General features: G+C 46.1%; 1 protein-coding gene across 1 annotated transcript in view; it reads left to right on the forward strand.

Moving 5' to 3' along the window:
* Window positions 1-14,376, forward strand: part of LOC135909633 (acetyl-coenzyme A synthetase, cytoplasmic-like) — a 64,129-nt gene that overhangs the window by 27,734 nt on the left and 22,019 nt on the right. Inside the window, exons 4-7 of the mRNA XM_065441640.2 lie at window positions 2,685-2,757; window positions 4,626-4,701; window positions 6,892-6,997; window positions 12,887-13,002. Of these exons, the coding sequence (XP_065297712.2) occupies window positions 2,685-2,757; window positions 4,626-4,701; window positions 6,892-6,997; window positions 12,887-13,002 (371 nt within the window). The remainder of the gene's footprint in view (window positions 1-2,684; window positions 2,758-4,625; window positions 4,702-6,891; window positions 6,998-12,886; window positions 13,003-14,376) is intronic.

The raw sequence follows: 14,376 nt of genomic DNA on the forward strand, positions 1-14,376 counted from the left end.
CGCCGTACGTTCATATGCATGGCCTTCGGGTCAAATGACTTCAATGCCAGGGTTTATAAAGTCAAATAAACGTAAACGCGCTTATTTCAAAGCGCTAAACCAATGCTGAGACTTAATAAACGGACGTAGCGGAATCAGCACCATGATTCATCAGCTCTAGCGCAGGATTTTGTTGATGCATGTGAAAGGCATGACGACCCTCCTTCATACGATATCAGCAAAGAGGAGACATCCTAAAGGTTGAGGAGTGGAAGGTCAACTGGGTTGACAGTGCGCAAGGTCAACTATAGGTCGGCGACAACACTATCCACGGCCATTGCTTCGAAACACACTGATTAATACTCCCAGGGCTAATCTTGTATTCATACATAAATACCCGAGAATTTTGACGGGAGGATTAAAAAAATTAAATTATGGGTTTTTACGTGCCAAAACCGCGATCTGATTATGAGGCACGCCGTGGCAGGGGATTCCGGAAATTTGGACCTGGGGTTCTTTACACCTAAATCTAGGTACGCGGGTGCTTTTGCATTCCGCCCTCATCAAAATGCGGCCGCCGTGGCCGGGATTCGATCCCGCGACCTCGTGCTCAGCAGCCTAGCACCAGACGGCAGAATGACCGCCGCGGCAGCTTATTCGGTAAAATGCCGCACGGTTATGATGCGTAAGGTGTGGATTCGGCTCCACCCAGCGGCCAACTTATCTCTTCGTCCACTTTCATCTACCCTTTACCTCATCATTTCCAAGACGCGAAAACATAACGGTTACTTTCCCTATATGCTTTCGCCGGATTCATTATATATTTGCTTCGTATGGTTGTAACTAACAAAAAAAAAAGAGAGAGAAAATGAGGCCGTCAGTCTCACGTATACCTCACGCTCGGATCACAGACTCATAATAGCCTTTAACGAGCACGTTAGCCTAAGTTTTCACGTTAAATATAAGGGCAGCACGAGCGAGAGATATATAAACCACCTGCTCGTTCGCAACGGCTCTTCGTCCGAGCCGTCGGCGCTGGCATCACGTGAGAAATGAGCACACTTCTATTTCTAGCGCGGGGTGCATCGTACTGCGTATTCCGGGCCACAGTACGCGATGAATCTTCACTTACGACCTGAACTGAGTGCGAACCAATAAAATTTAACTTGCTCGCAGCGCGCCCGGTAATGCGAGAACGGTGAAAGCGCCGGTCGCATTTCTGCAGGCGCACGGCAACCCGTGCTCGACGAGCGCGAGGATACCAGTCGAGCCGATGCCGCGGCCGGGCATCGCCCTCGCTCAGCAGCAGCTGTTGCGTTCTGTTTCGCTTGCTCAGTTGGAACGTTGTTCGTCGGCGTACACGGCCTCGTTTGCTCCGGTATTCGAGCAGCTGCGGGCGTTTCGGAGCCGCCGCTCGTGTGCGCTCGAAACATGTGCAAGTATGTAACAAGCATGTGCACTCGAACATGCCAAAACGAAATGCCGTCATAATTTTCATTCGCACACACCGAACTCATCATCATCATCATCATCATCATCATCATCATCATCATCATCATCATCATTATTATTATTATTATTATTATTATTATTATTATTATTATTATTATTATTATTATTATTATTATTATTATTATTATTATTATTATTATTATTATTATTATTAATTACGCTTATAGTGAGCGATATACGAAAAAGTGCCGCCTGACTGATCGCACTCACGCCGCGACACCAGCGGTCTCAAAAGCGACACAAAGGAACCAACCAAGCCATTGCGTACAGGCTGTGATGGTCACGTGGAACAAGCACCTAGATATCAGCGGAAGCCAACAGCTTTCTACTTCCAGGCGGTTGCGGAGTCGATCGACCGAGCGCAGTTAGTTCTTTCAAATCACTTTTGGGACCACTGGTGCCATGGCACGATGGGCGCGCAATCAGGCGGCACTTTCTTGTACTTCACGCGGTACGGGCAAAGCGCAAAAAAAAAAATAAGTATTCAGATCTATCTGTTCGCTGCACTGTACTTTTCACGCAAGGGAAAGCGTAAAAAATAATAATAATAAATCTGCGGCCTTACGAGCCAGAATCGCGGCATCATTGCAAGGCACGCCGTAGCAGGTGACTCCCGATTAATTTCAACCACGTGCGGTTCATTTAACCGTGCACCCAAGTCACGGCGTTTCCGCATTTATGCCCCATCGAAATGCGGCCGCCGAGGCGGAGACTTGATCCCGCGACCACGTGCTTAGCAGCGTAACGCCGCAACCACTGTACGCGATCGCGGCGGGTAAGGACAAAGTAAATGAAACGGACAAATGTGCATAATGCTTGAGCACATGTTTCTCCGTTTTGTTAACGTCGTCCCTTGTGCGAAAAGTACATCGTGGTAAGCAGAACGATGTCATACCAAAGAGCCACAGTTGAAGCCCTATTAGAAAGGAGGACAGACACAGGCAACAATTACGCAGAACATGCCGTTCTGAGAACAAGTGCAGGTGGAATGCTTTAGGAATCAATAACGGCTTTTGCATGGGCGATCGCTCCACGAATTCGAAGTTGGAAAATCATGAAGCTTGTTTTTCTTTTAGGGGGACTGCTCAGCAAACTCATGCGGCGAAATTTCCGTTATGCAACGCGCCAGTAACCAATTCTCGGCGCAGTTGTGGCTGCCTATCTGACTCTGTTTTGTCTCCTCTTTGTCTCAGTTTGCAGGCTACTCGGCCGAGTCCCTCGCGCAGAGGATATACGACACTCAGTCGAGAATACTAGTCACCGCCGGTGAGTGCTGTTGGTTTATAACCCTCCGATAGATAAAAGCGTCCTCTATATATGCACTCGTGTTTCTTGCTTGCAATTCGCGATCCCTTTATTGATCGCAACCAGCTTTCATGAACGTAATCGCCTTCGACATTGTAGACAAATGATGCCACGGATAGGCAAGGCAATGCGTTCCCGTATCAGGAATGTTAAGGCACGCCCTTCAAAACTGGCTCGCTGGATGAAGCGTAGTAACGCACAGAAAAGCCAGCTCATTACCGATCGCTTCTTTCAGTGACAGCTGTGTGTAACATTAAAAGAACCCTGCCGTCCCATGCTCATTTCTTTTGTTCCTTTTTGTCCGCAGAATTTCCATCCGCTAAGCTTCATCCTGACTATGCAGTTTCATGACAGCTGGCGTGACGCACGAGTTTAGAGCCGAACGTATGCGATAGGCTTGATCACTCAACTAACACAAGAAACAAAAAACACAAGAGCAACAACCTCGTACATCCGCTGTTGTTGCCGCACTCCCCAACGCATTGGAACCGGTCGCTCCAGACTGAAAACGCCTGCTCTAGACTAATCCAGGGCCCCGCTCCCAGATTCCCACTTGATGATATTATTCGCTTAAGTATTTTAGTCCTGGGCCCACAGGGCATTGACAACTCGATGACGTCAAAGTAGGTCCTTGATTCTCGAAAGGTATTCGAGTAGCTCAAGCAAAAACACGCAACGCAAACAAGCAAGACGCGACGAGGCACCAATAACCGCAAACGCCGACATACAGTGCATTATTGTGTCCGCGTTCCCGCTTGCACCACCATAGAACACCTTAAGGTGTCATGCCGACACACTCACGTTGCAACTCTTGATTCTCGGCACTTTACAGCGACGCGGCACCTGTCGTCAGGGAAACTCAGATGCAGGGTGTCCCGGGAAATCTCAACTCGATATATATATATTTTTTTGGTTGCGCTATGGGTTTTCACGTACAGGTATCCAACTGCAACGTTTTTTTTTTCGGAGCACCCGCGTTGGCGAACCGTTATATTTCGCGTGCTGCACCTGGCGCTCCCGAAAACGGGCGCAACGTCGCACGCAGCGCTAATACACCGCCATCGTAACGCCGCTATAAATTTCCCTTTACAAAACCGCACTAAGCCAACGCATAATGACACTTCGTGCGACTCGCCAGCACTACACCGCGTCTCTCGATTCGACTTGATTCATCTCGCTCTCTACCAAGCTGTCCGCCGATGCACAGCGATGCTGCGCGTCTCCAAGCAGCTTAGTCGAAAGCCGCTATAAGCTCCCGCTTTCCGTCGAGCCGTACGTGAGCATTTTTTTTTCTGTGCTTCTCTTCCGCAATACATCTTCGAATGCGGGAGGCATATATAAGAGGACGACGGGCGTAGCAAACGCCTCGAGCTACGTCTGCTTTCTTCTCTTTGCATTCGGTCACCGTCTTTAGGCCTCCTCAAAGAGACGTGCGTCATTACGGTAGAGAGAGGTCAGCTCAGCAGCCAGCTACTTCCTCCCAGTGCGCCGCCACCGACATGCATATAGCGAACGAGGAAAGCGATTAATAAGACGCCCACAGGCCATCGTCCAAGCATTATGAAAACAAACGCCACGTGCCCGTACGACTGCTGAATGAGTGGTGGTTACAGAGACTCGTTTCTCTCTCGTTTTCTTTTTTACGATTTCTTTTACGAAGTTCCCCACGAATTTCCTGCTTCTATTTTTCTTATCTCGGCCTACGTTACAGGCTTTTTGCTGTGACGCTAACGAGAAGCAAACGCGGCAAAAAAGGCAAGCAGCGTATCTTGATTGCTTCACAATCCGTTCCTTGTTCTCTCTTTTTTTTTATTCTCTCCCTCTTACAGATGGAAGCTGGAGAGGCAAGAAGCTTATTCTACTCAAGCCAATCGCCGACGAAGCGATCGAACTGTGCCGACACAAGTACGACGTAACTGTTGTTATACTATTTTTTTTCTCTCTCTCTTTGTTTTTTGCATTTTTGCCAAGTAGCGAAAAAGCCATGAATCATTCAAGACGTCCAGGAAAAAGAAGTGAGGGCGTCGAGCTCGAAATTCAGCGTTCTGTGTTCGGAATTCGAAGGGGAAAAAAACATAGTAGGGTTGAAGGGGCCGGTGTGTGCCGCAGAAAAAGCGAGAGATACCGAAAGAAGGAGAGAAGCTTCATCTACAAACAGGGCTCTTTGTCAATGTAATCAAGGTACAAACCAGAGTTGAGTGAATATAAACTTTTTCGAAAACAAATATAGTAACAGGCAATTATCGAATCGAATATCAAAGGATCGAACACAGACGCATATACTTACAGCCAGAATATTTGTTTCGGCATTAGGTACCACCAGTGCCTCCATAGAGGAGGCACTGGTACCACACATCTGCTGATTAGGGCAAAACAGACAGCTAGCCATCAGGAACGATGGATCAGTTTTAAGCATAAGAATTCTAGCTGTCACTTAAGAAACTGCACGAATAGCTTTTCACCACCTTTAGAGCCTGATCGCAGACACACTTTCAGGGAATGAATAGCTGCTGTAAGACTAGTTTTCCAACAAAACACTTTACAAATAGTTGCCGGGAAAGGTCGGCATTTATGAAAGAAAGAAAAAAAAGTTGCTGAAGGACTTATGTGACAAAAGAAATATGACTAGTTGTAACTTAACACATAAAACTGCTACACGAGAAGAGTGCCAAAAACACCAAATGTCAGACTACAAGTAATGCTCACTTGTTGTCATGTGGGCTGAAAACAAAGCTTGCGTTCCGCATTTCGTTCCTGCATTGCTTCGAAAACTGTTGTCCTTGACTTGCCACTGATAATTTGCGATACTCCGAAATCTGCGATTTGCGACACGGGCGGTCGGAGAACAGTATACCAAGATTTTGGCAGTCGACTATTGCGAATTATATGGTTAGATTTCTTCTCCTTATTTTTTAATCATTCGAAAGCAATGAGCAGTTTCTTTTCGAGTGCGAATAGTGAGTAATATTCGGCTTGTATCCGAAACTTCGAATATTATTCGCTCAACCCTAGTGTACAAACGAATCGCCGTACGCGCCCACTTCGTAGAGAAGACGGTTATTTTTTTAATGATTACACGCCCTCACGTTTGCCTGAACATCATTACTTTTCGTTCGAATATCGATCGTTAAGATTCTGCCTACAGGTGGCGGTCACGCAAAGCTAGTTCCAGCTGAACTGAGCACTTGCGCGCGCGGAATCACTCTCACTTCGGAGCGCAATGTCTCCGGTATTAGCCCACTGTCCATTCCGAGTCTCTTTTCGGAAGAGAAGAGACTCTTCTCGGAAGTCTCTTCTCTTCTTTTCCCGCTGGAACACCGCACCCATCGCCCGTCGGTCCATAAAGCGGTGAAGACGCTTTTGCGTTTCTTAAGGATGACGGGTTTGTGCGACCACCTGTGACTATTAATGCAATTTCTGTAAAACCACACGCGTCAGCGAACTTGCCGAAATTTCCTTCTTTCCTTCCCTCCTCTCTCTCCCCGTGATCTTTGCTTTCCCTTTCCCATTCCCCCGGTGTAGGGTAGCCAACCGGACGTTATTCTGGTTAACCTCCCTGCCTTCTTCTTTTGTCTTTCCTCCTCCCTTCTCGGTTGGCCACGCTCACTTCTCTGGAGTGTACCGGCTCAGGGAGTGGCCAACTGACTGCTCCCACGGGGACATCACGGCGTGCGCTATTCCCGAAGCAGTAGAGGGAAATGAAACACGTTTTCATAATATCGCAGGTTAAATATGTTGCGCACAACGCGGAATAGTCGATAATGTCACTGTATCAAAAAGCTTTGTTTTACTTTTTTTTTTTACTTCGAAGTGAGGCTGCTTCGACCTTAATGCTGCGTTTAGGGTGTGTTTGAAACCTAAATAACGTGCCGTAACGTCGTAAGGAGAACCAATTGGCTTTCTCGTACTTCTTCAGACTTCAGAGTGTAGAACACTGGCGCTCGTTTAGAACGTTAGATGGAAACTATGAGATTGACAGTGACGATTTCCGAGGAACCAACTAAAGAGCGGAATTCTTTTTTTCTTTAATGCCTTGTCCTTATTGTGCAGTGTCTGTTCATTTGGTAAATGCACTCTCGGCACCGGTGTGTGCAGGAACCACGCCGTCGATTCGTGCATCGTCCTGCGCCACCTTCTGTCGAGCGACCTTCGATCTGGAGGCAACCTGCTCAACGGCTATTCGAAAGAATCTCTCGAAATTGTGAGTGTACAGACACCGTTTTATCCTCCCACCTGCCTCTTTCCCACCAGCCTGACGTCGGGCGAATGATAGTATTCAAAGCGAAAAATAAGCGTGTTAAGCACTTCGTTCTGGTGGTGTATTCTGTGGGGTAGAGTGTAGCATGTACAATGTTTCTTTCTCCAAACACACAGAAAAAAAAATGCGATGATAGTCCAGTCCACATAACCTACAGGCTTGAGTGTGCGGCTGCGCAGGGCAGCTTCGGTTTAGTAGCGCATCACCATGCATCAGCATATCATGGGGTGGGGGGGGGGGGGGGATTTAAAAGAATGGACGCAAGTAAAAACAAGCAATGCACTCGAACAGAAAAAAAGTAATTCAAAATATTACCTGTACAAGAATGATGAACAGGAGTCTACGAATGCATGCGAAGAAGGCTTTTCGAGCCCCTCGATTACATTTATTTTATTTATTTATTTATTTATTTATTTATTTATTTATTTATTTATTTATTTATTTATTTATTTATTTATTGTTGTGTGATACAGATGAATGAGGTACCCGAAGTACTCTCTACTTCGACCTCTCCACTGCAACCGATACATAACAAAAGAGAGCAGGTGCAGAATCTTTAAATCTATTCAGATATGGGTCGTAATTCTCTGCGCTATGCACCTCTCAGTACTATTAATCCCTCGACAAGCGTCACAGCGGTGTTTCAGGAATAGAGCTCAATAGTTCTCACAGTTGGGAAAGATGCAGCAAAGTCTTTCCTCAGAATTGCTTCTGCAACTGATACAATACATGCATTTTAAAGCGACTCGAGGTAGTGATTAGATAATGTATTACTACAAAATGACTGAAATGGAAGGTTTGAATTAAGCCAGTAATCCGAGGAGTTCGTACACGTTGCCTGACATATGGAAAAAGTTGACGTTGCTATTTTGTACAGCGTAATGAATAGCGCCCAGTTTCACCCAGAAAATGGAAACACAACTACCGGAGAGCTGTACTGTCACATCCTTAGCGGATGTCCGTGGATGACGTTCGATGGCGGAAGTTGAAGCGATCAAGGCCGCTTCTCGATAATGATTCTAGTTTCATCCTCGACCGATGGTAAACGGTGAAAGTTCGCGCTTATGGTGATGAAAATAAACGTTACATAACATTACATATCACTTCAGTTTCGCTTCACGTTGACCTCGTATGCTTTGGAGGTGCACTATTATTATTATTATTATTATTATTATTATTATTATTATTATTATTATTATTATTATTATTATTATTATTATTATTATTATTATTATTATTATTATTATTATTATTATTATTATTGTAAATGACTGGCATAGGGTGCTTAATTGAACTCCACAATAGCTTCAAGAATCGACTTCACATCAGCCTTTGAACAATTTAATGTTGCGGAGAAGCCTGCGACATATTTGAGCATAACAGCAACGCCCGGAGTAATGAAGACACAGCAAGAGGAAAATGTTCTTTCTGTGTCTTCATTTCTGCCTTTGCGGTGCTATCAAAGGTAAGTAACAACAAGCTCGATTCGGCCTTTCTTGAGTAGACATATTTTTTTTCTAACATTTCCAAAGACGCAACGAATAAATCAGACACGAATGATCAGCAGGTACAGAGTGGACCTGCTTAAGTGCGCGCACCCTACCTGAACTTAGTATTGTCCATTCCCCAACAGCAGCTCTTGTTGCCCTCACTTGGTAACGTTAGAGGCACGTGACATACACTGGCGCTATCTGACACTGTGGCACATTTAGCCGCGCACTTGTTTAAACAAGACGCTCCGATGGGAGATGTCGTCGATATCCTTCTGCGAGGTTAAACCCAGCTGTAAACAACAACAGCGAAAACCGCACCCTCTTTATCACCATTTTCTTATTCCTCTTCCCCATCGTCCACCCCCTTCTTTTTAATCACATTGACCTTGATCTTGGGAGTTACCTTCATTTGACTTTGATTTTCTTTACAACTTAAGCACAGGCTACATACGTCGTGCAGAGGGTGATCGTTTGCTGGTGGCAAGTTACTTTCATGTTTTTTTCTATAGGCAAATTATGGCGGTCGAAAGCCGTTTACCATGAGCGTATCCAAAAGGTCGACCACATAAAAACAGGAAGGAGGATAAGCCTATAAGAGCACAGACCCATTAGGCCCGCCTACATATCATTTGCCGACGCGCTGCCGGAAGCTGCACAGCAATCAAATTATCCTGCATAAGAGGCTGCACATCGTATGGTGCTTAGGCCATGGGGAGAGACGTTAGCAAAAGTTTTACATTAATCAGCTTTTTTGCTGTTGTTGTTTTTTTCTTTCTTTCTTGTCTTCTTAAAATTTCGATTTTTTTTTACAGTGCTGGTGCAAACAATCGCCTTAATTTTTCATCCCCAATGACGTCTATATCACAAGGCTTTGAGACAGTTGCTGTAGAACTTGAAGAGGGGGGGGGGGGGGAGGTGCTTTATGCGCTGATGAAATTAGGGAAAACACAGTGTAACGCATCAGAACGGCTCAAATAAATAGAGACTGTCCCCGACTTCCACTTACGTATGTTCTCTGTACTTAACGCAGCAGTCGAACTTCCTGGAGTGGAGCGTAGGGTCGTATATCTCGACTTAAGTTTTCAACCGCGATTCAGCAACTACCTTTGGTCATTCTCGAGGCCAAAGTGCTCGTTCTCGGTTACTTTCAAATAGCGGGGTGTTCCTCAAGCAACTTAATCACTGCGAGAACCAGCCGAGAGCAGTTTTGAAACGCAGGGACGATTTCCGTTGGGCAGTGACGCCGTCATGGCTTCTCAGAAGTCAGAACCGAGCGCCAAATAAGGATCGGGTGAGTCCATTATCGGCGCTCAATGTCCGACAACTCGTCTCGACTTTACGCGGGCAACGTTCCCACGTGTCACTCAATACGAGCAATGTACGCAGCAGAGTTCAAAACACTTTTGTTGCCTTAAAAGGCTATCTTTACTTTCATTGGCGGGCGGCATCTCGGTGAGGACGAGGTATTATTGTGTCGTTGACACCGGATATAACGTAAACAAGGCCACTTTCCATTCGCAGAAAAAAAAAGAAAAGGCAAACTCTCCAGCTGCACTATAGGCTACGTTAGTTAAGAGACAGATATTGAGTGGCCGTTCCTAAATTCGTGTAAATGAGCGAGTTACATCGCGCGCACTTAGTAAGGAGCAACGGTCATTGTCGCTTGATGTATACTTGACATTTTGGCGGCGGCGTTATCTTTAGCAGCACCATTATGACTGCCGTCAGTATCATCAGAAGCGACCGAGATGACGGTGCATTAATTTGGCGTGGTACCGATTGATGCAGTCTGTACTTTACATGCACAGCAGAAAAATAAAATAAATGGAAAAGGAGGAAGGAACGAAAAAAGAACCAGCCGAATAATATGCATAATTAAAATAAGAACGACGTCGGGGAGGGGGGGGGGGGCGGGGTTTAATGCGCCATGCATTACGAGATGCGTGGGTGGGTCTTTGAACTCTCTTTCCCGGTATTCGGTTCGTAACACTCCGCCTGTATAGTCGACAAGGCGAATATGGTGAATGGGCTTCACTGCCTTGCGACAGCAGCAGATCGTTACACCCTAACGATATGACGTGTTGCGCAAATGCTGAACCAAAATCCGAATTAAAATCCTAATAACGTTCAGCCTATGAGTGGGATCTATTCATAACGCATTTACTTATTAGAGGTGGGCGCTAATAATATGCTAGATCTCGTGTCATTTCTTTTCACAGCTGCATAATAATGGCAGAGAAAATATTGTTATAAACTTTCTGTTGCACGATGTCGATAACAAGCGTTGCCGATATTCCCATTCAATCAGTTAATATTATGGCGAATTGTTTGATCAATCCATCGATGGGCGCTCACTCGTTCGCTCGAATATTTAATAATTTCTTGATTAATCAGCAGAAACACACGTCCTGGAGTCACTAATACGACGCGGTCTGTCGCCTGAGCCCCCTCATTATGCATAGAAAGTAAGGTCAGCATATAACCAGTAAAGCTTGTTCATGAAGACGAAACACCGCTACTGATAAGTCTAGGGGTTACGTGACAGTGGGCGACTCATTAACACTTGTGAATGCGAATTGTACGGTTGCCGTGGTACAGTGTACATGAATTCGACGACTACGGGCCGAGTCGACATTGTGCCCACTGATATTTGTGACCGCCATTTCACCTCACGCGACAGCATAAGACAGCACAAATGGACAGCGAACTCGAGGACGGCGTCACAGAAAAACCACTTCCTCTCTGTTGATCTCGCAGGACCACGTGTGTACATGCTATTCTCTGAGCGAGTCGAATAATTGGACCCGCACCAAACAGGCGGGTTGACCGGACCAGGTAGGGTGCCTCAATGCGCACCTCCTCCCTCACTCGGGCGAGGAGGACATCTAGGCACCCTATAGGACTAGACCGGACACAGCTCGTTGCTCGCCCACTCAGACAGTTCACTATTCAGCGGGTTTTTAACTGGCTCTCAGCGAGCCAGTAGCCAGTTTTCATGCCGATCAGCCAACTCGAACCGGTGTCTGTCGAGATCGTGTAAAAGCCTCCTTTTATTCTGCGACAGCTCGCCTTTTCCGGCGCCATAGCGACAGCGCCCAATGACCGCGGAGGTCACTCGATCGTGCGACGAGCGCACGCACTCAAGATATGCAAATGCGGCGCAAACTTTTCCACCATGCAGCTCCAGAATGAAACACACCTGGTCGGCTCGGTGCCGATGCTGCCTCGCGGGAAAAAGAAAATATGCCTGACAGCCTTGTGAGCGGTGGTAAATTGAAAGACATGAATACCTCCTGTCAAAACACTTTACAATGGAAAGCGACACGACCGCAGTGCAATCAGGATCGGACAGCATCCGCGGCGCACGTGTACATGCAGCGTTCCATTTGCCACTGACATCATTCATCAGAGCTCCAGCAGCTGCGGTTGCCTGGAACCTTCGTTCGCGGCAGCCTACGTCACAAAGACAGGCGTGGCAGAGCGTTGCGAGCTTTCGATGTTATTGCGTTGCGAATCTGACTTGTTCACGAAAAGGGAATCCCGGCGGCTTAAACTTCGAAAAAGAAAAAAAGAAGATAAATGAAGACAAGTCATAGTTTTACAATAAATTTAACTATTAATAAAATATATTAAGTTTGTCAAGAAGAGACTAAAATATGGACCTATGTTAACCGAGAGGAATCGCGAGAAACGCGTTACTGGATATTTGACTTGATTATGACATGTAGGCGTATACAGCGCAGTGCGACTTGCCAGCGAGGTGTGCCATAATGGGACAGGCAAAGCATGCCTCCTTATGAAGCCTACACCGAGGGTTATAGACTAGGCAGGGGTGGGTCGGCAAAACACAAGATACTTCAAGTGATTAATATATACATAGGGGCTTATAAATACATGAATACCGTTGCGATAAGCATTGCACAAGGGGTGGCCATATATCTACGCCAAAGTAGACAACAAACACAGCAGGAAAAGTACAGCTTGTTTATTAGTAACCACACGTAGCCAAGAGACAATGAAGCCAAGGAAACCGAGGAGGAATCAACTTTTTCCTTGTTAAAACGTAGAAGTAACAAGGAGAACTGAAATTAAAGTGGTACGAAATGCACTTTGCGTTGGTGGTAACCGAAGAACTAACCTTCGCATGACTTTCTCTTTCCTTTATTTTTTTAAATCTATGTGACCTCTTTCCACCTCGCTTTCTCTTCCCCAGTGTAAGGTAGAAAACTGCAAGCTATTGTGTTTATCCTCCATGCCTTGCTTTTTTCCTCTTCTTTCCTATGTTAGAGGCCCGTAAATTCTTGCCACTCCTTTTTTTTTTTCTTCTACCGGTACGCAGCAAGAAGGAACTGAGGATGTCTACTCGTGGTGGCACGACGAAGTGAGTCGCCAGAGCACCGAATGCGACGTCGTCTGGGTCGAGGCCGAACACCCGCTGTTCCTTCTCTACACGAGGTTCGTGCTTCTCACTGTAAGCGACCGTCTTCACCGCTTGCGTACCTCACGCAGCAACCACACACGCCGAATCGCTACCCTGCCGTTTTTCTCTCGCAGTGTGTATAAAGAACTAGTGCAATCGTACATGTCCTTCTGAAGGGTATAGCTTGGAAGCGTACAATACATTTTCTGGAATGGGCTCTTATGTTTAGACCATTCAATAGGCTGTATTCGGCAAAGTTCGTACACTCAGTGGTGAGAGCCTGTATTGAGCTTGGCAGAACGTGAACTGGCTGATTTCACTAGTTCAGTGGGTAGTAACCGTAAACAGGCACCACTTTGGAGCTACGGTATGGCCGCGCCTGTACCGCCTAATATTCGGTTTCGATCTGCGCTCGACAGCCAAAAGTTTGTCACTTTTTTGTCGCCGTTCTCTGGCAGAGGCTGTTGCTATGCAGTGGCACTAATGACCATGACGATGCAGAGTGCTCGGCATCGTCATCGTCATCCCTTTTTCTTCGGTCAGTGAAGAGGTAACAAATTTGACTCAATACGTTCTCGACACTATATAGCCCGCAAAACTGTCCCATTTCTTCTGCTACTGTAATTTTTCCTTCGCCTCTCATAAGCTGCCTATTGTCTGACTTAACGTAGGTGACAGAAGCAGCAGTGCTTGATCAGCCTTTTCCACGAGGACTCGAAATAATTAAAATGTGTTAATTTTGAGCTGTCTGTCCAACATGACAACTCAAACGTGTGCAAGTTGCGACGTCAGCTTTGGACCGGAGGTGTGCAGTATTGCCGGCTATGAACGCTACCATAAATAAATAAATAAATAAATAAATAACGAACGAATGGATGATTTGTCGCACTGTGCTGCCACTCAAACCAAACTGTTCACCTTTAAAGTTTGCTTTTTTACAAGTCAAGCATCTACATGGAGAGAGACAGGGAGACAGCTTTACAGGGGGAGGTTGTGCTCCTGAAGAACCGAACTTAAAAGTACGATGCCCTACAATGGCAACAAGTTTTGTTTAACAGAACAAGTTCTTTTTCCAATGATCGCCGAGCCACTAGCGCATCAGTGTTATTACATCCCGCCGCCTCTGTATAGGCCAAGCGCGCCGAAGTTGCGACCTTGCATCTATGCAACGCAATAGGAAGGTCAAAGTTGCAGCATGTACACTGGTGAAGCGTGGCCATGGGAAGCCCATGTAAATTTAACTGTCTAGAATGTATATGAAACTTACCGGTCTGGTCTACAGGCCAGTGGCGAAGCCAGAGGCTAGTGCTTTGGCTTCATGAAACTAATCGTTCCTGTGAGAAACACGGTAATACTCGCCGTGAATAAGGCCGGAAACATCCCCCAAAATTTGGTTCCCGGCTATGGTG

Source organism: Dermacentor albipictus, chromosome 1 (genome assembly GCF_038994185.2).
Source record: "Dermacentor albipictus isolate Rhodes 1998 colony chromosome 1, USDA_Dalb.pri_finalv2, whole genome shotgun sequence".
NCBI classification, from domain to species: domain Eukaryota; kingdom Metazoa; phylum Arthropoda; class Arachnida; order Ixodida; family Ixodidae; genus Dermacentor; species Dermacentor albipictus.